Source organism: Ptychodera flava, assembly GCF_041260155.1.
Source record: "Ptychodera flava strain L36383 chromosome 3 unlocalized genomic scaffold, AS_Pfla_20210202 Scaffold_27__1_contigs__length_13241970_pilon, whole genome shotgun sequence".
NCBI classification, from domain to species: domain Eukaryota; kingdom Metazoa; phylum Hemichordata; class Enteropneusta; family Ptychoderidae; genus Ptychodera; species Ptychodera flava.
Genome location: NW_027248281.1, coordinates 1623870 through 1646550, shown reverse-complemented (window position 1 = coordinate 1646550; position 22681 = coordinate 1623870). Strand labels below are relative to the sequence as shown.

General features: G+C 36.8%; 1 protein-coding gene across 12 annotated transcripts in view; it reads left to right on the top strand.

Moving 5' to 3' along the window:
* LOC139126542 (protein Aster-B-like) overlaps nucleotides 1–22681 on the top strand; it is a 123442-nt gene that overhangs the window by 25630 nt on the left and 75131 nt on the right. For 9 of the 12 annotated variants that reach the window (XM_070692600.1, XM_070692598.1, XM_070692595.1 and 6 more), the window contains one exon: nucleotides 20769–20834. The exons of 1 other annotated variant lie outside the window; for it this stretch is intronic. In XM_070692600.1, the coding sequence (XP_070548701.1) occupies nucleotides 20769–20834 (66 nt within the window). Of the gene's footprint in view, nucleotides 1–17201; nucleotides 17378–20768; nucleotides 20835–22681 lie in introns of those variants that run through there. 2 more of the 12 variants (XM_070692607.1, XM_070692605.1) reach the window with 1 other exon arrangement.

Sequence of the window (22681 nt, the reverse complement as noted above, 5' to 3'; positions counted from 1 at the left end):
CAAGATCCAAACCACCATCTTTTCATGAGATCACCAATGGTGTCAAGGCATTACATGATACGCATACGGCCGATTGCCACGCTGATTGAGTAAATTAGAATGACCTGTCAGGCTGTCTGATTAGGTGTACTAGTGTATAACTGCTTTCGTGCCAAATATTGAAAATAAAAATTACAAGAAGAATGACAGTCGATGTCATGTCCTCTCATTCATCAGAAAACATTTGTTGCAGGAAGCTTAAGAATTCCCATAATCTACATAATCGGGAAGACGGCGATTCAAAATAGTGACCTGACAAGCTTTCTTTGTTTTTCTTAATTCAGAACATGTACAGAATAGACCTAACAGTAACACATCACTTTTATACAGGATTGGTTTGCTCTGAAAATGCACGGGAACATGGATTGATTGCGCCATTTGTCTCGTGCTCCAATTAAATGATAGTTTTGTCACGGGTCGACAACATGCAATGCATGTGTTTTACTAATTGAACGGAAACGTTCAGGTGTGGGATTGCTCGACTTTTTAACTACAAAAAAAATCAACCATGAAAAGTTCAAACTGAGTCTTATACTGTCTTATTTAATACACAGAAATGAAAACTTGGACTCATATCATATTTTCCAATCTGTCCCAAGCACTCGTGCTTTGTCCTTCAGAGTTGGACTCCGACTCTGATTCGGAGCAACTTGTCCTGCACGCCTGGGGTTCAAATTGGTATGGCTGTGTGCCATCAAACCGATTGCCCCAAAATCACTTTCTTAATTCTTGTTGACACTATCCTCGCTGGAGCAACTTGACAAATCGCTGTAGCTGGAGTCCATGATGACTTAGGCGCCAGTGCGGCTTCCTTGCCAGTGTTTACTGGGTGTTTGTTAGCACTGTTTATATAGGTGACTTTGTTTGTGGTCTAATTTACGCAAGGACCGCTAAATACACTTGCATGTCAATAGCATGGAACAAATGACGTCACTTGTACCTGTTGATCTAAATGCTAATACTGCTGCTTGGCTCAGGTACGAAGTGGCCCCCAATCACCAGGTATGAAAAAGGAGTCAAATTTCGCCATTTACGCACATTTTTCCGAACTGACACAAATAGGCAATCCGTAGACAGGTCCCTAGCTGAGTTTTTGACGGGTAAAAATAACAACTTTGGAAGGATGTCATAGACCTTTTAAATTTTTGTATGTCTGTCTTAGTTAGCATTTGTAAGTCTGTCTTAGTTAGTAGTCTTTTTAACCAGTGGTTTGATAATAGTTATGACAGTGAATCGATTTGCTTCGGTTCAGAAGACTGATAAACTCCATGACACAACAGAAGTGTTTCAGTCACTATAGTCTGTTCAGATCATCTCACCCTAATGAAAAGAAGTGTATAGAATTCTATGGATATAATATGGAAATTCTGTAAACATTTCGAGAAGTTCGATAGAGTCTACTGAGAATTTTTTATAGAGCAGAAGCTAAGAATCAGTAACGTCATGGGTTTATTAAAAGTTTTGATTAAAAGTGTAATAAAAAACACTAAATTGAAAATCAAATCAACAAAATAGAAATTAATGTATCAGGCAATTAAAGCATATTGTTCAGTATTTGACAACTGACTTTTCAAAGTTTATGTCAGTAAACATTGGCCAAGGACCTCGTATAATAGGTACACTGTTGTCTGATACAGCATTTACATTGGTGATAAAAATATTTTATCATAACTCAAACCTTATGTATCAAAAGTCATATCACTATATAGTGACTTCCTAGCATGTTGTATGTGTGTACATTTCCTACAAGTGGTTTATGTCAAGGGTTGATTTACTAATTTAACATCCTTCACTTTGAAATGTTTGTTTTTCATCCTTTTGTAATAAATAATATATAAACAGAAATATCATGTAGATTTAAAAACAATAACCAAAATTTTCAGTGTTCAAGAATGTTTGCATTGGGTTTAATATAAAGCATGTACAAATCCATGACACTATAAGCTGAGTACGGTATGTCCAAGGTTGTCTGCTAGTGTTAATAATGCTGGTGCCAATAATGTCAACAGTATCCTGAAATTTGTCATGCTCAATTTTTTGTCACCATCAATTATCATTGTTTCTCATGCCAGCTTACAAAATCAGTTGATTGAATAGGATGCTGTTCTCAAACTATAAGCAAGTTTTTTTTTCTATTGAAATCTCAAGTTAGATAATGTGGTGTTTTGATGATCAAATGATCAACTTTTAACAATCAATACAAAAAGAACTATTCACAACAGTGTTCAGTATATGCTTGTAAGTGGGTTCTTCAGTGTGTAAGTGATGACATACCCAGAGGAAGGCTGGTTTACAGACAATTTTTAAGAACAAAAAACCTTAAATTTCAAAAAGACTTCAGGTTCCAAGATGAAGTAAATGGTTCAGCCTCTGGAGAACATGTTTACAAACACCGACACGGATTTGAGACAGACGTAAAAATGTTGAAAGCAAAAACAACTTAAAAAATACCGTCAATGACGCTGTACCTTCTCTAATGTGTGGCCAGGTCAGGTAATTGGTTGTTGGCATGGAGTTGTTGGTAAATAGTTGATGATGTAGGGGCATGAGGTGGGATATGGACCCAAAGAACCAAAAGATGATTAAATACATCAATCAAAAAATTCTAAGCTACAGTATAAACTGCCTAAAGATAGTTCAATGTGGAAAAAAGTTAAACAATTCAGAAATAAGAATTAACAGTCCAAAATAGTAATGACGCACTTCCTTACTGACCTGAGTGCATGTGAAATACACAACCTGGCATCTGTAAATTAAATGTATACCAAGTGATCATTTCCAGTCACTTTTAACTGTTTTTAATGGATTTTCCAAAGAGTCCTGTGGAAATGATGAAAAACGCTTATCTGGTCTTGTGTTTGTATAACCTCATGGCTGATAATTGTCATAGTATTGAAAAAAATTGAAAGTGAAGAAATTACTGTTTTTAATAGGCATATTTTCCTTGAAATACATGACCGTGTAAAGAATATATGCTAAAAGTGTTTAAGAGTAAATTTCTTTTCAAAAAATAATTTAATTTGTGACCAAAGGATTTTTATTCTTTGAGTTTACAAATTCACACATTGCAATTGTTCAATCATCTTGTGCAGTGCAAAATTTATATAATGACTGAAAAACAAAAAAAATGGCAGAATTACAGTCTTTGTGATGTAAAATTATGGGTTGACATCACGATAACTGTTAATCTGTTTGAAGTACTAATATACTATAATTTAAAGAAGAAAAATTCATGCAGAAACGGTAAAATATATTGTCAGCAATGTAGTGTTAATTTTGACTTTACATCAAAATATGCCTTTGCTGGATACCAAATATATAGGGCGAAATATCAGCCATGTTCAGCAAAATCCACACAACAGCATTGATCCTTTTCTAATTTGATTTGATTTGCTTATGTTATCCTTGTATGACAGTCAGTACAATATGGAACTTGAACACAACACAGTGAATAAGTATGCTGTAAATGAAATGGTGTGGCTGCATCCACATGCAGCAATAGGAGTGCCTTTGTCTCTCACCCCTCATTTCCAACCTGTCCCATCCCTGAAAAAATAGTTTGGTCTTATATTATAATGTTAATAATTTCTGTATTTGTTAAAATGTGCGCATCTCAAAAACTTGATCATAAACATTTTCATTGTTTTTTATAGCTGACCAATCACTTAACCTGTTTATTTTGAATATTTGCGCATTTTTTCTCAGTATTTGACATTTTCTGAATACCTTCTTATTCAGTTTGTCATTTTCTAAAAGTTTAAATGCTCCATTGTGTTGTCAAGTTTTCCACAAGCATCATAGTCCATGAGCCAGACAGGTTATTGGTACCATTTGGGTGGGCAAATTCCACCATACATTTTCTGAAAGCCCGAAATCTGAACTTTCTGAAAATCTTTGGTGGACAGGTCGCAGAAGTAGCTTTCTGTCTCAAAAGTCGTTGTCATGGCAACAATACTTACAATCTTAAAAGCTAAGAATTTCAGATAAAACTGATTTTCTAGGGAACGGAAAAAGATATTTACGTGATTTCAAGACAGACACTGGTACCTCACATCATGGCCTTTCAATTGACCCCATGACCTTGAACATTCTGGGTCAAGGTCAATAGGTCATGCCCATAACATCTCAGAATTTCGATAAAATAGAGCATTTTTCATAAATACTTTTCTGCTACATTAACATAAAATATGATAGAAACTCAAAAACTTTTCAGAGATAGCCACAGATATGTGCTCTTTGAAAATTAGTATGTTATGTATCAGGGATGTTGTTGGTAGTGAGTAATTACCAAGGCAACCATCAGTGTGTTTTCAGTTATACATGTACTCTATGAGCCAGGCCCCAGTTATGGTCAATTGGTATTATTTGGGGCAAGCAGAGGGCAATTCACACTTTATATATTTCTGAAAGTTGAAACTCTGAATTTTCTGAAAAGTTTTGGTAGCTTTGTAATGGGTGAAAACCGTTGCCATAGAAACAAACATCTGAATTATTTAGAAAGTACAATTGTTTACAAAGTGATTATCCTGCCTTATGAAAATGTTCATACCAAAATTGATAACATAAATAGGATATGTTACACATTCTAACTTTCACTCAAGATGTGACAAGGTCAAGCGTACATGACCAAATGAGGTCAAAGTTCAAAACATGGAAAGTTTACATTTCATGTGGCTATGCACAGAAATAGTGTCTCTTTCGTTGTGCACTTTTTGACATTTTCAAGCAAGGTGCACTCTTGTCAGCAAAGATGCACTCTTGTCTTTTATAAACGATGCATGTGGCTTCTACCGGTATTCAAATTTGACCACATTGTCTGATGCTCTTTTTCAAACCAAGGTCAAGGTCAATGAAAGAACAAGGTCAAACATAGAATAAAATGGTGATTTCTATGGTGTTACATATATGTTTTTACACGGAAAGAGTATTTTATGGTACCAGTTTGTATTAAACATCATAATTATCAATGATAAGCAATATCAACAAGCTTATATTTAGCTAACAGCCTACAGCTATTAGCTATAGCTATACGTATTGGCCAATAATGTATTTCTTCAGAATTTTCATACTACTGTAAACAAACATGTGTCATTTTAATGTTTTTTCGAACGTTTACGTAAATGCAAAATCATTAGTGACATGACATCTGAACTTTAACGTGATAATTTGAACAACGTACTGAGCCTCAGTACTTATACCTTTATATGCGTGGCCCGCACCTGATCTAACAAAGAAATAGACCAGTCAGAAATAAGTTTTTAATGCTGCTGGACATCAGCCGTAAATATATCAAGGATAGATAACAAAATGAAATGTGTCTGATAGAGCTAATAATAAAACTACTGTTTTGAACCGCTTGATCAAAAGTAAATAGTACTAAATAAAACAAATATATTAACGTTCATCGTTAATTTACTAATTACAAATGACCAACGACCAATGTTATGTTGACTTTCTGTGATCCACTACGTTTTCCCTGGCATGGGTTTTATCAAAATACAGTACCAGTAATTCTTACGTACATTAGTCAACCACCACTAACACACTGTAAAGCATTTCATAAGAAAGTAGTAATATCTAGGTAACAATCTTTACATTGATCCTCATTATTATTTTCTTCTCCATCATCATCATCATCATCATCATCATCATCATCATCAGTAACCTAGCTGTTCTTCAAAGTCAACAGTATTTCCCATATGTCAGGAGATTATATATACCGGTGTATACCTTATTCCGTTTACCAGACATTGACATGGCGGAAATTTGCACTATTTTGAACATTTACATGCCTCAAACTCCAACAACCCTGGTATGCCCCTTATCGATTTAATTGACAAACGACGGTCTAGTCTTCAATAACCCAACCAGCCCTTCATGAAAATTTAGTATATATGGATGACAAGCAAGGCTTCCTTTCAAGACAGCAGTCTGATAGTTTGCATGCAAAGCATGCAATTAAAGGCAATCCTCACAAGGTGGTAGTATATGACGTACTGATTTATGTACAAAAGGTGAAAATTGCCCAAAATCACATTTTTCATGCCACACCACCTTAAAGAGGTCATTAGACGTCTAAACGGTATTCTGGTGCTGTGAGGTAACAGCAGTAGAATACCGTATAGGCGTCGGCGTACCCTACATCTGATTTTAATCAGATTCATCAGACAAGACGTTGCTGCCCCAGTTGCGCCAGTGGTTTTCGGATTGACGTATTTCCTATAATTACATGTATAGGGCTCCTCGGGTACTTAACGCGGATTACTAAAAATGGACGCTCATCATGAAAATCGACGCCGAACAAGTAAGACAAAGGAATGCTTCTGAAAATGTATCAAGAGAAAATTATTAAATTTAAGCAATCTAGATCTGCGTGTGTATGCTACTCAGCTGTAGAAAGTCTTAATTTTGAAATTGGCGAAGGTTTAGACATTTAATATCTAATTTTACGGAACCAGCGGACAATGTAACCAGGGCAGCCTGTTGCTGACTGCATATCAATGCATTATATCATCGATATCAAGACATCAACTGTCAACCAAACGCGTGAACAAACTAACTGCGCATCGACGTAATGCTTATCAGATATTTATCAAATTTCCGGTAACGTTGTATTAGATTTGTCGCTTTGGGTCAATTTTGACGGGGGCAGCTAGCTGGCAAGGTACGCGTACCCATTCCGGACAAGTGGTACCAAAAGTATTTCGTGGTTCAAGATTACCCCATTGCTTTTGTCATTTTTTGATATATCCCTTGGACCTGGTAAATTTCTCAGTTACCTTGAATGATAATGATTATTGGACCTGTTTTGATGTCTGTTGTTTAGTAAATTTAAAAATAAACTTTCAGAACCACTTGCATGGCTTCATCTCCTAACGGAAGCCTGAGTGGACAGGCTACACAATTTTTTCTGTTACCTAAAATGTGGCCAGATGTCACGCCCTGCTGTCAAAAGTCAGTGGAAAACCCTGAACAATAATAGTTCTGTTATTCAGATTCTGGAAAAAATCCTAGGGTTAGTAATGTTCCCTAAAAATAAAGACAGCTAGGGTGGTTTTTTTTTAACTATTGTCCTGGGACATATACTATTTTGAGATGAGAAATAATGCCTGTCCATACAATTTAAAGAACAAAAAAAGAAAACTTCGGCGTACTTTTTAAAAGAAAACTTGGCAGAAACGTTAAACGACATATATCGCGAAGGAAGGAAATATTTTCTTCTTGGGCGAATCTTCGTCGGAACATATTCGACGGGTTTGGAAATGACGTGAATGGCTCCAGCGGAATCAGATTCACTGACAGCTGAACGATAACGACCTAACGTCGTGTGGACGGCAATGAACGACTCTGGACATTTACGACCATACAATCGAATTCCATTTTCCAAATATTTTGTTGCACGGTATCGGCTCTTTCCTTGACCAATATTCTTTCCTTGACCAATTTTCATTTATATGGGGAAAAATTACTGAACTCTACAAGTATCTCCATCACAGCGTTGTATCTGAACTGAACTCCATCTTGTCACTTGTTTACGCCCCTGGCTGTCCTTCAGTCTTACAAGATGTGTTCATATTAGCCATTATATCGAATATTTGTCGAATATTATAACAACGAAGCATAAGCTACAACAAATTTTCCAGCTACTGTCGCCAATCACGACAAGGTAATGTTGGTAAAGGAATACCAGCTATCAAACACAAGCTCAGACTGTGCATTCTGTAAAATCAAGGGTTTTTGTAGCAGACCCAGGCAAGCCTATGTGAGCCTGAGCTGGCCTGGGGCAAGCCTGTGGCCTGCCCGAGGCTTGCCTTTGTTGCGTTAGTTCTGTCGGGTACTGTATAGCAGCTGCGGTGGCAGTGTGCTTCTGCTGCTACAATACCCCTCGACGTTATAGCCATCATCCTTTCTACAGCATTTTCCCAAAGACTTATGTTTGGCCTCAAGTCTACTGCTTGATGTAGGGGTTCTCGTGTTTAGCCCCTGTATTATATATTTTGTTCTTTCACAAATTATACATCTTTTTCTGATAGACTCCAGTATTTGCATTTGTAGCATCCCTTTGTGACACCCTAGACTCAGATTGCAGTTAATAGTAGATTGAACTGAATTTTCACATTCAAGTCTACTAAGTGTTTTCTTGTGGGAACACTTTTTCTCCGCGGTCTAGATTATACAATATGTAATACAGTTTCAAATTTGCGAATTTTGGTTGCTTTGAACAAACCTTTCCAAAAATTGAGTTCCCCGAGCTTATTAAGATGTGAGTCATAGCTAGCACCTTAAATGATACGTGGACGTAATATTTGCACATTTTTCGCCCGCTTGTTTTGATTAACATCCTCTGAAACATCCATTACGTTAGATTTAACAAAATTTTTCACAAACTCAATCAAGACAATGATATTGCGTGAAAAAAGAAATGCCACTTAATCTTTTTTACTTTATTGAAATATATATTAAATTAAAGATTATTTAGGAGGTGACTAATTGTATTTTAATCACCAAAGGTTAAGTGAATTTCCATGTCTGAAAAAATAATTGAGTATATGACCACAAAACAAATAGGATGTACAACAAATGAATAGTACTCCCTTTGAGTACTAGTGAAGTTTAATTTCAAGATGTTTGATTTTATTACTTACACAACTCACTTTTCCAGTCTTATGAGAAATATCGCATGAAGCTGAATTATTTTATATGTTGATGATTTCTTTGTTACTTAATTACTCGGATATTATATGCGCATGATATGTGTATTGTACATGCCTAGACAAAATTCAAAACTTTCAACAAAAGGCGAATAGATAGATTCAAAAAAGGCGAACTGAAGTTGCAATTCTACTTGCTGTAGCAACATGTGTAACATTGAAACCGACAGTCATTAAATCAGCGCAACTAACTGGACCAAGATATTCACGACACAGCGATCATTTTTCAGGAATTAAGGTGGTTACGCAGTTTTTACCTCCGCTGTCAGTGTGACGTGGAGCATATCAGATAGGTGGATTGTCCGTCGTCATCCGTCATCTATCAACAATTGTTTTATTCTCTGAAACTGCTGGTCTAATTGCTTTCAATACTGGTATGCAACTCATTTGGCTGAGTTTAGTTAGATTTGTTCAAATCATGGTGAAATTTACATATTTGTATTTTCGGGCATTTCTTCCTTTTTATCAACTTTGAAATGTGTTATGTGGGTTCCTAGGGACAACCTGAGTGAGGTTTATTCAAGTTGAGAAGAAAAGTTTCGTACTTGAAATTTTTGGGCCTTTTTCATTTTTGTTTGAAAAACACAATTTTCTCACAATTACCTTTAAACGTTCCTAGGTATTACTTCAGTTTCTTCAAATTTTGCTAATACTTGCATATTTATGGTAGAGATGAAAAACAAGAGCCCATTATTATATAATAGTAATACATGCATTTGCAAGGATGTCCTTGTTCAGTGTTCCTAAAATCAACATAAGCAGATGTATCAGTATTACAAAGTTTATTTACAAACAAAACCTGACCTTTTTTTATTTTTAAGCAATACATAACAGCAGAAGTCTATCGGCTGCTAGGCCTCTTGTTAAAGCTTTTCCCATGTGACCTAAGCTCCGCCCCAGTGGAAAATAACAACCAAAAGCATTTATCTGGAGATACAGGGTAGCTCAACATGAAATCCGGAAAAAAGTTATAGTATATCGGTATCTCTTGAGATCAGACTACTTGTATACTCGTTGACAAGCTTATAACCATCTCCCACTAACTACGTTGGTCCGACACAGATACTCATTTTTGATAAGTGAACATGTTACTTCAATCATGAAAACAAAAACATAAAACTTTGCCAAATTTTGTTTGAAAGGCGGCTTTGTTCCCCACTTGAGTCAAATGGAAGCAAATTGACAAAATTTGGGGTCTGGCTCATAGGCCCTACATGCATAACTGAAAACACACATATGGTTGCCTTGGTAATTACTCACTAACGACATCATCCCTGATACAAAACATACTAATTTCAAAGAGCACACATCTGTGGCTATTGTTGAGCAAGTTTTTGAGTTTCTATTATATGTTATGTACACGTAGCATAAAAGTATTTGTGAAAAATACTTGATTTTACAGAAATTCTGAGATGTTATAGGCATGACCTATTGACCTTGACCCAGAATGTTCAAGGTCATGGGGTCAACTGAAAGGCCATAATGTGAGGTACCAGTATGTGTCATGAAATCATGTAAATATCTTTTGCTGTTCACTAAATAGTCAGTTTTGTATAGTATTCTAACTTTTAAGATTTTTAGTATGGTTGCCATAACAACAACTTTTGAGACAGAAAGCTACTTCTGAGACATGTCCACCAAAGATTTTCAGAAAGTTCAGATTCGGGCTTTCAGAAAATGTATGGGGGAATTTGCCCACCCAATGGTACCAATCGACCAATTTTGGGGGTCTGGCTCATGGACTATCAAATGTGGTACTTCATATAGGAGGGTCTGCCTCTAGAGGGCGGGCATCATGAACACTCCTGTGTTTGTTGGTTAATTCCTCCACGTAAACTTCTGATTGTACTGTAAACATTGGACATGTCCGACGTCCGATTTTCCTGTCTAAAACTTTCACTCATTTTCGTTCATATGACTCTGAAACTCCAGGAAACGATTGGGAAGAAAGGGTTATCTTGAAATATTGAGGTACTCGCCGATATTTTGCAAAATTAAATGAGAAAAAATGCAAGGAAAATGCCGACAGGCTTACACAATGACAGTTTTCAGACTCGGAGCTACGGAGGCATATGATCATCTCTGCAGATTATGCAACAGGCCCAGATCACGTGAGGCCATGAGGGGATATCCACGCAACTCAGTACCAAAACACTAGCGCTCACAGAGTGAGCAAACACAAAGTGAGTACCCCTAACGTCAGCTCAGTAGTCTGTAATAGATTGTAGTCAACTAAGAAACCTTGGAGAAAGGCTTAAACACTGTGGCTATGCCGCTAAGTCCCTTTTGATTTTTGTCATAGCTCAAAATCGTTCTCCCACACCTCAACCTGAGCCATGAACACCCCCACCAGTTTATGATATGACCCATCACAATGGCATGACGTCAACGGATCTTGACAGACGGAAGTCTTGACAGACGGAAGTTCTTGACAGCAGCATATTGGTTTTCAACTCTGATACCTTCTCTGTCTATAAATAGACACGAGAAGGTAAAAACAGGATAAACATGTCCCCTGCTGCTGCTGAAGTGCTGCCAACTTCTGTGATGGTGATGACAGCTAGTGGAGGGAGAGGGCACTGGGCCATGGGCTGGGTAGCCTTTGTGACAGGGAGATGGCAGTGAGGAGGGATGAGGTCAGTGGGTAGCCTTTGTGAAAGGGAGATGGCAGTGAGGAGGGATGAGGACAGTGGGTAGCCTTTGTGAAAGGGAGATTGCAATGCGAACGTAACCTTTGTGACAGGAAGATGGCAGTGATGAGGGATGAGGACAGTGGGTAGCCTTTGTGAAAGGGAGATGGCAGTGAGGAGGGATGAGGACAGTGGGTAGCCTTTGTGACAGGGAGATTGCAATGCGAACCCTTTGTGACAGGAAGATGGCAGTGATGAGGGATGAGGTCAGTGGGTAGCCTTTGTGAAAGGGAGATTGCAATGCGTACCCTTTGTGAAAGGGAGATGGCAGTGATGAGGGATGAGGTCAGTGGGTAGCCTTTGTGAAAGGGAGATGGCAGTGAGGAGGGATGAGGACAGTGGGTAGCCTTTGTGAAAGGGAGATTGCAATGCGTACCCTTTGTGACAGGGAGATGGCAGTGATGAGGGATGAGGACAGTGGGTAGCCTTTGTGAAAGGGAGATTGCAATGTGAACGTAACCTTTGTGACAGGAAGATGGCAGTGATGAGGGATGAGGACAGTGGGTAGCCTTTGTGAAAGGGAGATTGCAATGCGAATGTAACCTTTGTGACAGGAAGATGGCAGTGAGAAGGGGACAGAGGAAAGAGATAACAACAGGCAAGAGCTTGAATGCCTGTGCTATTCAAAACACAATCTTCATTTGTTTTAATGTTGTTACACATTTTTTAGCTCACATTTGGGTATACCAATGTGAAATTATCATATAAGCTGAAGTCGGTGGCGTCTGTATGTATGTATGAATGTATGTATGTATGTATGTATGTGTGTATGTATGTATGTATGTACGTACAGTATGTCCGTCAACTTCAAAAACTCCCAAACCGCTGCTCTTTTTAGCGCGGTATTTGGTCTGTGAATGCATCCTGGGCTGTACATGGGATTTTGTTCAAATGAAGTTTGCAGTGCCCAAATTATGCAAATGAGCTGAAAAAATTTGAAAATGGTCAACAATCAATAACTCAAGAACCACTGGTTTGATTGCTTTGAAAATTGGTATGCAAGTACCTTAGGTAGACCTCATACAGTTTTATGTATATCGTGAAGATATCTTGAATTTTGTATTTTTGCTGAATTTTTTTATTATTTTCCTCATTTTAAGTAAAAATTCTTCTTCTCTGAAACCGCCAGCCCAGTTTCTCTCAAATTTGGGTTGGATGTTTGCAAGGGTGTTACCCTTCTAATTTGTTGAAATTACGACAGAATTAGAAAAATGACTGTTTTGGGGCAATTTTGTCATTTTTGGTCAAAAAATCTTAAAAAATATTTTCTTTTTAAAGCCCCTTGACAGACAGCTTTTATATTTGGTGTACAGATGTCCAGGGATGACAATAGTTAGATATGTGGAAGTTGTCCTGAAATATACAAATTTGTATTTTTAAGACAATTTTGTCATTTTTGGTCAAGAAAACTTGTTCTCAAAATTACTTGTCTGATAGCTTTGTAATTTGGTACAAAAGTCCTGAGGGATGTTATTAGATAAATTTTCTGCTCAAAGTGTTGGGAAGCCCCTAGATTTTTATATTTTAGGTAATTTTCTCAGTTTGTGACCTTAAATGACCTACACCAACCCAGGATATGTTGTGAGACAGTTTCGAAGGCTGTGAACATAATATTATCATATTTGGTATCGATTTGTAGCAAAATTTGATCCAGAAAACAAACCTGAGGTAAATTTTTTCATTGTGGATCAATTTTTGCAACATGAACTGATGAGAAATTTGGATCCAGGATAATTCCAGATGTCGTGATCACCCCCTACAGTGGAAGGCATTTCACTATCTGTAACTAATTTAAGTGCTGTTTACATTCGAATGATAGCACTCATAGCATTAATTAAAAATCCCCAAGGTTGTAAATACATTTCCTGCCATCTGGCCTTATGTAAACATGGTCAACAAAGGGAAGGAACATTGGATATTCAGGAGGGGGTAGGGGCTAGAAGATTGATGAGGTAGCATTACTTTTATCAGATCCCTTGTACATTTTTTTCCCACTCTTTTATTTTTTCCTCACTCTTCTAACCTTTTCTTTTTGTCAAGCCTTCTCTGGCTAATTTTTTTGTTGACATTTGCTTAATATGTATTTAGGATCTGCTTGTCCTATTGCTATAGAAGTTGATATGCATGTTCCTAAAGATGACCTCCAGTACCTAAGTTGCAGACCTTATTTGGTTTTGTCATTCTTGTTTTTCTGGTTTAAATGTTTCTTGAATGGACCAATTCAAACCGAATATGAGCACACTGTCCTTGACGGTATTTTTGAAATCACCTGGTTTGGTGCCTCAGCAAAATTTCCACATACTGGTATGAGTAGTTCATGAAGTTTGTGTTGATGTTTGACAGAGTGATACATTGATATTGATTTTAAATGTAACTTGATTTAGAGTGCATCAAACCCAGTTAGTGATGTTTACTTTTTATTGATTTCTTTGGTATCATTCAAGGGAGTAACAATTAATTGAGTGAAAGTCTTTTTTACATTTGACTCTGTGATATTGTTATATCAATTTTTTAGTCCTGTCATGGTATTGTCATTTAACTGGAGGTTAATTCAATTCCAGAAGCATGGTTAAAATACCCAGTATTTGACTTAACAAAGGATTAAATGTGTGATGTGGATTGGTCATGTTAATGGATAGACATTCAAATTATTACCAAGAATAGTGCACCTACCATATATTTACTTGACTTAGACCACCAACAAGCTGTGGTGATCAGCTAAATACTTGGTCCTTTAACATACTTTTGTGGGTAGGACAAGAAATTAATCACTACTTGACACACAAACCATCAGGTAGGTTACAGCATGAACTGATGCACCATCATGTTATCAAGGATTAAGACTGTAAATTTTGATGAAATTTTCAGTATTGATGTATGTATCATTGAAACACGGATGTCAAGGGAAATGTCAACATTTATTGCAAATACATGTACATGTATCTGTTATAGAGTAACATGTGGTAGACATTATTTGCAAAATATTCTACCGTAATACCATTTATCACATGAACTGGCCCGTATTTCCACCTGTGTGACGTACACCAGCACAGATAAGAAATCCATATTACCGATGTTGTACGTCATCAACCGGAACTTTTTTCCTGCAATGGTACCGTTTGTACATGCACGTTGCAACACAGACTGATTTATCATGATCGATGCCGTGCTGTCATGGCATTTTGACAAAAAAGGTGACCCAATAAATTCAGATATGCAAACATAGAAGGCATGGCCAACAAAATTTTGAGTGGCTAAAGCTTTAGCTATTCCCAAGAATCGAATGAGGATACCGTCGATCGTTTTAATGGCTCAGTAACGTCACAGCTCCAGTCGTAAGGCTCAATGTGGACATCGTTGTACCTGGCGATCGCCAAGCGAGGTCGTACCTGGCAGTATCCTGGTTGACGATAAACCCGAAAGATACACCTCAACGAAAGTTCAACTTAATAAATGAGTACCGTATAATCCTTTGGAAGGCGACATAGAAGGCACAAACATAAAGTCATTCGACGAACAACGATAAATTTCCTTCATCACACAAATTATTCTGTTGTTTCTCGATCGTAATCAAACCTGGATGTATCTGCAGGCGATATATGTGTCACAGCAAACATCAAAGTCCGTAAGACGAAAACATTGACGACCGAGATGGCCACCGGCGGATACTGGTGACAGCAGTGCTCACTACAAGCGTATAAGCTTACACTCTGTGTGTCAGTGATCTGAATCTTTCGGGCTCGCCAAGGTCGTAAACTTGTGGTATTTTAAAATCCACGGCATCTCTAAGAATGATAACTACTGTTTCGATCGTGTCATTGCATTAACTTCATAAATATAATTGTAAAGATTCTAAATAACTCTAAATACTATGGATATCTGTCGCTAGTGCGGTGAAAGCTATGTCCGCCGATGGCAGACTTGCCTTGGCATCGGTCCAGCGCGAGACAATGATTGACACGTGCACGTGACCAAATCCGTATGTCTGATTGGTGGAGACACCATTCAGTGTATCAAAATTTAGGCTTAATCGGATTTATGAATGAAAGTATACCTGTAAACATTTGGACATCACCTTGGTGACAGGCCGCTTTACTCATTAACTAAAAGTAATCCGTATAAATAAAACACAAAATCGCAATAAAAATCATGCACTTTGTTACAATAATTTTGATCCATCCACATCAAAAGAAAAATAAGAAGACTGTTCATGTATATAATCCCATGGAATTTTTCTCTGTTTGACATCATCGTATACTCGTGTTTTTCGCGGAGCCACACAACTTCTCGCCTTCGGCTCGAAATTGTACGGCTCCACGATGACGTCAAACAGAGAAAAATACCATGGGATTATATATAAATAGTAAGAGATGTACAGCCCAATTGTCGGCTTTAAACCTTTGCAGGCCTGACTTTCTGGTAACTTACCTAGAGTTACCCCTATATGTATGGGTTTAGTACATAGGCCCACAGGGTTGCTGTTGTCAACTTGCCATACAATACAAGGTTCATTAGTGATGGCAGCTGACATGTACCCCTACTCACACAGCAAAGGAACACAGTGAGAAAATCTAGTCTACTGAACAAGTACTGTAACTAAATTTTAAAACTGTTCATCCAAATATTGTTCTGTCCCATCCAGTACATTTTGTTCTCTCCAATTACAGTTGAGGTGGAGCTGCACGTTGCCGACATCAACATAGTTTTTTCAAAGGAATATTTCTCATCTAACAGATGACAAGGAAACCCCCTCATACTATATATTTTCAAAAGCAGAGAATGTAAAGTTAAGTAGGAATAGTTTACTCAAAAGATGAAAGGGATGTATATTTGGGGGGTATTAATGATAAAAATTTATACAAGTCAAAAACATGACACTATTTTCTGAAATGTAACTCATTTCACTTGAGAGAAGAGTATATGTAAAGAAAGACAACTATTATATTTTGCATTATCTTTTCTCAATCTAAAATGGCATGGCTTTATAGACTAACACTCAAAAAAAGTGAATAAAATCATGATTAGCAAAATTAAAATGCCTCTTATTCAAAATGTAAGAACTTTATTGCCAAACCCATTGATTATTTTGTTATAGAGCATTTAAAGAACATTCGGGATGTAAAAATTTCAGAAAATTTGACTCAGCTAGAGTGGAGTTAAATATTTTTGGAAATCTTGAAATCGGGAGAAAAGAGAAGCCAGAAATTGGGTGATTAGCATACATTTGCATAAATTAATACTTCTTTGTCAAGCAAATTACGACTTCTTGACAAGCTAAAAGGTGAATCTAACCAGAATTTTAATCTTGGGTTAACAAATTAAAATTGAATTAAAAGATTTACAGAAAAGTGATTTGTGAGCAAAATACGCTGTGTTAAGACTTTTCAAGATTCAATTCGAATATTTATTGTGGCAGATATACATATAAAGGCATGGGATACATGACCTGTAACAGTATACTGAATAAATTATGAATACCCACAGTGGGTGAATTTCATGATAGATTACCTAAAAAAGCATTACTTATGACATTTTTATGGTTTTAATCTGAAAACATATGGATGTTAAACAACACAATTAACACAAAACTTCCTTGACCTTTGACTCAGTAGATGTCTGCTCAGCAGACACTGTGTCATTTTCACATTTTATCTGATGTATCCTAGACAACTTATAGTGCTGTAAAACCTTGACTGTCTGCAGGTTGAAAAAAAGGAAATAAATAAAAAACAAATGAACAAGAAATGCATGACAGAGTGTCACCATGATATAAGAGGTTAGCTGAATTCCAAACAGTGATACAATTTGTAAAAACGCTATCAGGGAAACAGTTGTGAACAAGGACAGTATCTATTGGTATTTCAATTTGAAGATTTAAACTAAGGTGTGTGCTAAAGGTAAAATGACAGAGATTACGGAACAAGACTTGGTTTCAAGGTCAGTTTGCGTATTTGCTGAATGATAGCTTTTTATCTTTTTTTTATGTTTTAAAGTCAAAACGCAGAGTGATATATTATTGTGAAAAGCATTTTCCTGATGTTCAGGGCCTAGGTGTTCAAACTGGAATACATTTAATTTCCAGGTATTCTTTCCAGGTATTAATATAGGCAATGTGTATTTTCCAGCGTTTGTTCCTTGAACAAAAAAACATTGTAAACCCAGTATCTGCAATATGGTAATTTCATGACAAATGTTAAAAATAAGTTTGTCTGTACCCTCTGATAACAAATATAAGGCAGCCTGTAATATTAAAATGTTCACGGAATATGCTGATCACATCATGGAAAAATAAGTAATTACCCGGCCGTACTGCTTTGTACTCACTCTGTATTGCAAATTATAGTTAATTTTGGACACTATTGCAGCATTTCTATATGTAACTACCGGTAGATCCATGGTTCAGAACCAATCTGCATCTGAATTCAGGGCAGGAAGCTTAAGATTTCTCATTTATAAACCACTCACCCTGCAATTTCTAAAAATAAGGAACAAAACTCTCAGAAACTTATCAGAAATAATTAGAAGTAGCATTGAAATATAACAAATAATAAAATTCTGCATTTTTAGTGAAAAATGGAGAATCACTACTTGAGAAATGTTTCCATACCCAAAATTTCTGTAACACATGCATCATTTTAGGGTTGAGATTAAAATACCCTGTCTTATACATGTATATACACCTCAATCTCTCATAGCAATTGCAGTCATTACAGATGAAGTGGAAAATATCACATGAAGATAACTTCTAAGTAGGGAATTCTTCTTTGTTGTAGAATCAGGTAACCATAGTATTAACCAGCTGTCTTGATGCACAATAGAACTCTGTACCATGTAGCTGTTTTAATTACCTGCAGCAGAACATGCAGGCACCGTGAACTGCAACATTGGAAATAGTTTAATTGATTTCTAAGGAATGGGTTAGCAAAACTGTTTTGCAATGTTGGCTATAGCTTGACAAAATATAAACTCTCGATGATTTTCATCGTCTGCAAGGACAAAATAACCCCACACTTCATTGGCCAGGTTAGGACATACAGCTGACTTATACACCACTGTTCCTCCACACACACACCTACTGTAGTCAATGTCTCACTAGCAACTCAACAAAAGCTATTTTGTGTGTTTGAATTCAAGCCCAGAATTTCTCAGACATGTAATGACATGTACACAATGTATGATTTTTTCTTACATGCATTTTTAAGTTTGCATATGGTAGTATTTTAATTTTTAAGATGATTACAGAAATATCCATGTACAAAGAGTATTGTTAGTCATAGTATCAGCTACAGCAATTGAATTGATTAGCACCTACATGTATATGTGTATCAAGCAATCCAATAACCTGGTTAATATCAGTGAATTTATATCTTGAATACACTAGGTTGTATACCCAAATCTACTGGTATATCAGCAATGTTTACACCACATCTCATAATACACCACATGCATGTGCTTGTGTGGTTTTTCAAAATTGACTCCAAGCTATTTTATTTTCATAATTCAGACAGCATTACCACATCAGAGATTAAATTTCTACTGTAAATCTGGAAGTTGTTTGTGAAGGTTATTTCATCCTGAATACTGAGGTTGACACAGTGATTTTACTGAGGTTGGTAAATTTTACCCAGGTTACCAACTTTTGTCGCCATGGTTCCCTTGAGAATGTCCATATAATTATATTAGGAGACAACAGTAAAAGTACCTGGTTCCTACACCATTTACCTATCTTAATAAATAATAAATTAATCTTTATTCACCAGAAAACAAAACATTCAGCTCAAATGTATGCTATTCACTCAAGAAAAATTGTAATTCTGGCTAGAGCCACAAAAATAGTTCCTGAGAAACTAGTCGAGGTTGTGGCTCCAAAATCAAGCTCTGCATCAGGCTGGCAATTAACTTTTAAATACATATATAAAAAATTTAATTATATTACCATGCCCTGGCTGTCACATTTTGATTGGTCGAGCTGAACCACGTGACTGACCACAAATACACAGTAATGGTCTGTTTACATGCCCGTGAATATGAATAATAAGATTAACAACTCAAAGTATCATAACTTTACAGCTGAAACGTAAATCATCATCAATCACCAAAAATAATGGAGCACTTGTGGGCCAGATTGAGATACTTTTTTCTGAAAATATCTCCGGATTTGCCAATTTTTTACAGCACACGTGACATTTTGTCGCGTATTGCTCAGTTCTGGGGCCCAGTTGTTGTTCGCTCTGGAAATTTTCGCAAATTTTGATGGCTTTCTTTGGTTCGTTGAAAATATAATGGGAAATAACAGACTCCGCTCTGACCATTAACGTTTATTTATGGGCGTGGGCTCCAGGAAAGCCAAATTAACAGGCTCGGCAAGCCTCACTCATTAATTTTTGGCTTTCCAGTTTCCTCTTGCTCTTGCCCATAAATAAACGTTAATGTTCAGGGTCTGTTATTTCTATAATATAAATCAAAGGTGATAGGAGACAGAACAGAATACACAGATCAAGTAGAAAGAAGATATTGCTTCAATTGCAACTTAAAGGTGGTTCTATTATCATTTTTATTTCAATGAGTCAGGTAGCAAATTCCAATGCTTGGTTGCAGCGTATCTGAGACTCTGTTGATTTATAGAAATATTTACTTTAGGGCCTAGGGATGTCCATATTGTCCTTCCTTCTTTGCAAGCCGTGTTGGCTAACTGTAGGGCAATTCCAGGTAGATGTACATGTGTAGTGATATTCATCGTGTACAAAAGTGATTTTTCTTTAGGTCAAAAATTAGTAAGCAGGTATTTGATTTACATTGCTTGTTGATATCAAGAATGTTGAGTTGCTGGAAAAGGGGAGTAGTATCGGAATCTGAAATCTTAGCAAATTCACTGATTATGGAAGAGTTTGCAAAAAAAGTTGAGAAATCCCTGCACAATAATATGACCTTTCATTCAGACAGCCAGACTGATGAATCTTTGCATTGAAATTTGTGTTTCATCATCAGTGTGAGTAAACAACAGAATGACATTTAACATGTAAATTGTATTGTAGTACCAAGGTAGTAGTTTGTCAAAATGTCATAGACACCTTGAAGGGTCAATGCTGAAACTAAAGAATGAAAAGTGATTTCCATTTTTGAGCTTAAGACTTAGAAAACTTTTAATGGTGTGCCATTTGTCAGTATTATATGATTTATAAACGTTGCATCAAGAGTCAATTGTTTCTCAACCATTCAACAGGTCACATATATGGCCATTTTGCTACCTCTACCTTTAGAGCGGGATATCTGTGTAAGTTTTATTGGCATGCCTAATATACATCGTTTAATTATTTTTTTGTTTCAGTAAACAAGACTTGCCCACAATGCATGAAGAGAGTGAATTGGATAGTTCCTTTTCTATGGATGAAAGGTAAGATAACAAAGCAATGCAGTATTACAATTTCAAAATGCTATATATTGTTCTATGCTGTGAATTTGAACTGGTAACAACGCCCTCTAGAGGCCACATCTTTTAAAATGTGTGTGGTCACAGTGTGTTTGTTCATGCATAGACCCTCGCTCCAGGGTCTATCATGTCTATGGTTCATGTGTTGGTGGCTGCGCAGTTTTAGCACTTTTCCTGTAACTAGCTACGTAATCACAGAGATTCTTACATACCAACATAAACCATTCACACTGGGTAGCTGTAGACTGTCCAGTGTTCTCCCCAGGATTTTGAAATAGGGTGGCGGCTAATTTGCATATTAATTTGCATAATATTTACATATAATTTACATATCATTTGCATGATTATTGCATATGTATCATGGGATCTCTACTTGCAACTGCAACTACACTGAAGACATCTTACTTTTAATACAAGACGCATTTGCTTTACATGATCATTATTTTTATTAACATTCTCAAACAGAGGACATCAAAAACTTAATCATAAATGTAACAACATATTGGACAGGCAGAATAACACTCCACACACCAGAACCATTTCAGGCCTTCATGTTGAACTTCTGACATGCCCTGCATAGCATTCCTAAAAGAAAAGACGAAAAGGTCACTTTGTACAATATCAAAAGTATCCCGGACACTTCGATTTTACCCCCGAGTTTTTGCCTCCTTGGGTCTGGTTGTGACATGAAGTTAATGTAATCTTACCAGCCACAAAAAAATGACACCGCGAATATAATTTTGTAGTTGTTATTTTCGGTTGATAGTGTGGCAATATTTGCCATACAACGTAAAACGAAGGAATGCGACGATGATTTACAAAACGCTGTAGCCGTTCGTTCCAGTGAAAATTGTTATTGAAGCCCTACAGCCATAATTAACGTAAACAGACATGAAACAAAATGGCCGCCGCCCTGCACGATAGATTCTAGAGAGACATAGCAATTATCAACACTCACAAGTTACGGTGGCATTTGAAACTTAAAAATAACTTTCTAGAATAGGAGACCTACATTTGTTCCCCTGAAAGGATGAGAGATATCAGAAACCACGCCGAACCAAACGATCTCTGCGTTCTCACTTTGAACTGTTAGTTGGTACTCTCCAGTACTCTCCTCCAGTCATACAGTGCTCGGATCGGCACGAGCGCCCTCGAAACACACAGATCAATTTTGACAATACACGACGCAAGGTTTTGACGAAAGACATTTATCGAACCGATCTGACATTTAGTTTATTAAAATCGCGAAAAAAATCTCAAGACAACTAGTCCCATGACAGGACGAATGAATAAAACTCAAAACACGTCTCGAACGATATCACATGATTGACGGATAGTAAACAATAACAAGAAATGGCCGCCATTGAACACGTGCTACGATTGCATTTGGAAGTAAAGTGAAATCGCGTTTTCGTACACTTAAATAGGGCGATCTCTTATTTTTTAATCATTAGAGTTAAGTTTTTGCCCTCAAACTGGTGAACGGGGAGTGAAATTTGCGGGTAATCGGCCGCATGCCGAACACAAAAACTATGTTTACGTATTTAAATTTTATACGGACGTAGCACAGGCCTGTACAGTAATCTGAGTAAACGAAAACGGGCGACTGTATTTATTTCACCTACCTTTTTCATCTGGAGTTACAATCAACCATAGAAATAATTTTTCCCATGTCGGGTCAACACCTGTTACTCTTCTCTTGTTCTGTGATGATGGTGAGTTCACGGCCTTTCATGTTCACGGCAAAAGTCTTTGAAGTACTTTATCCGTACCCTTACCGCCATCCTTGTCACCCCCCAGGCCAAGTAATC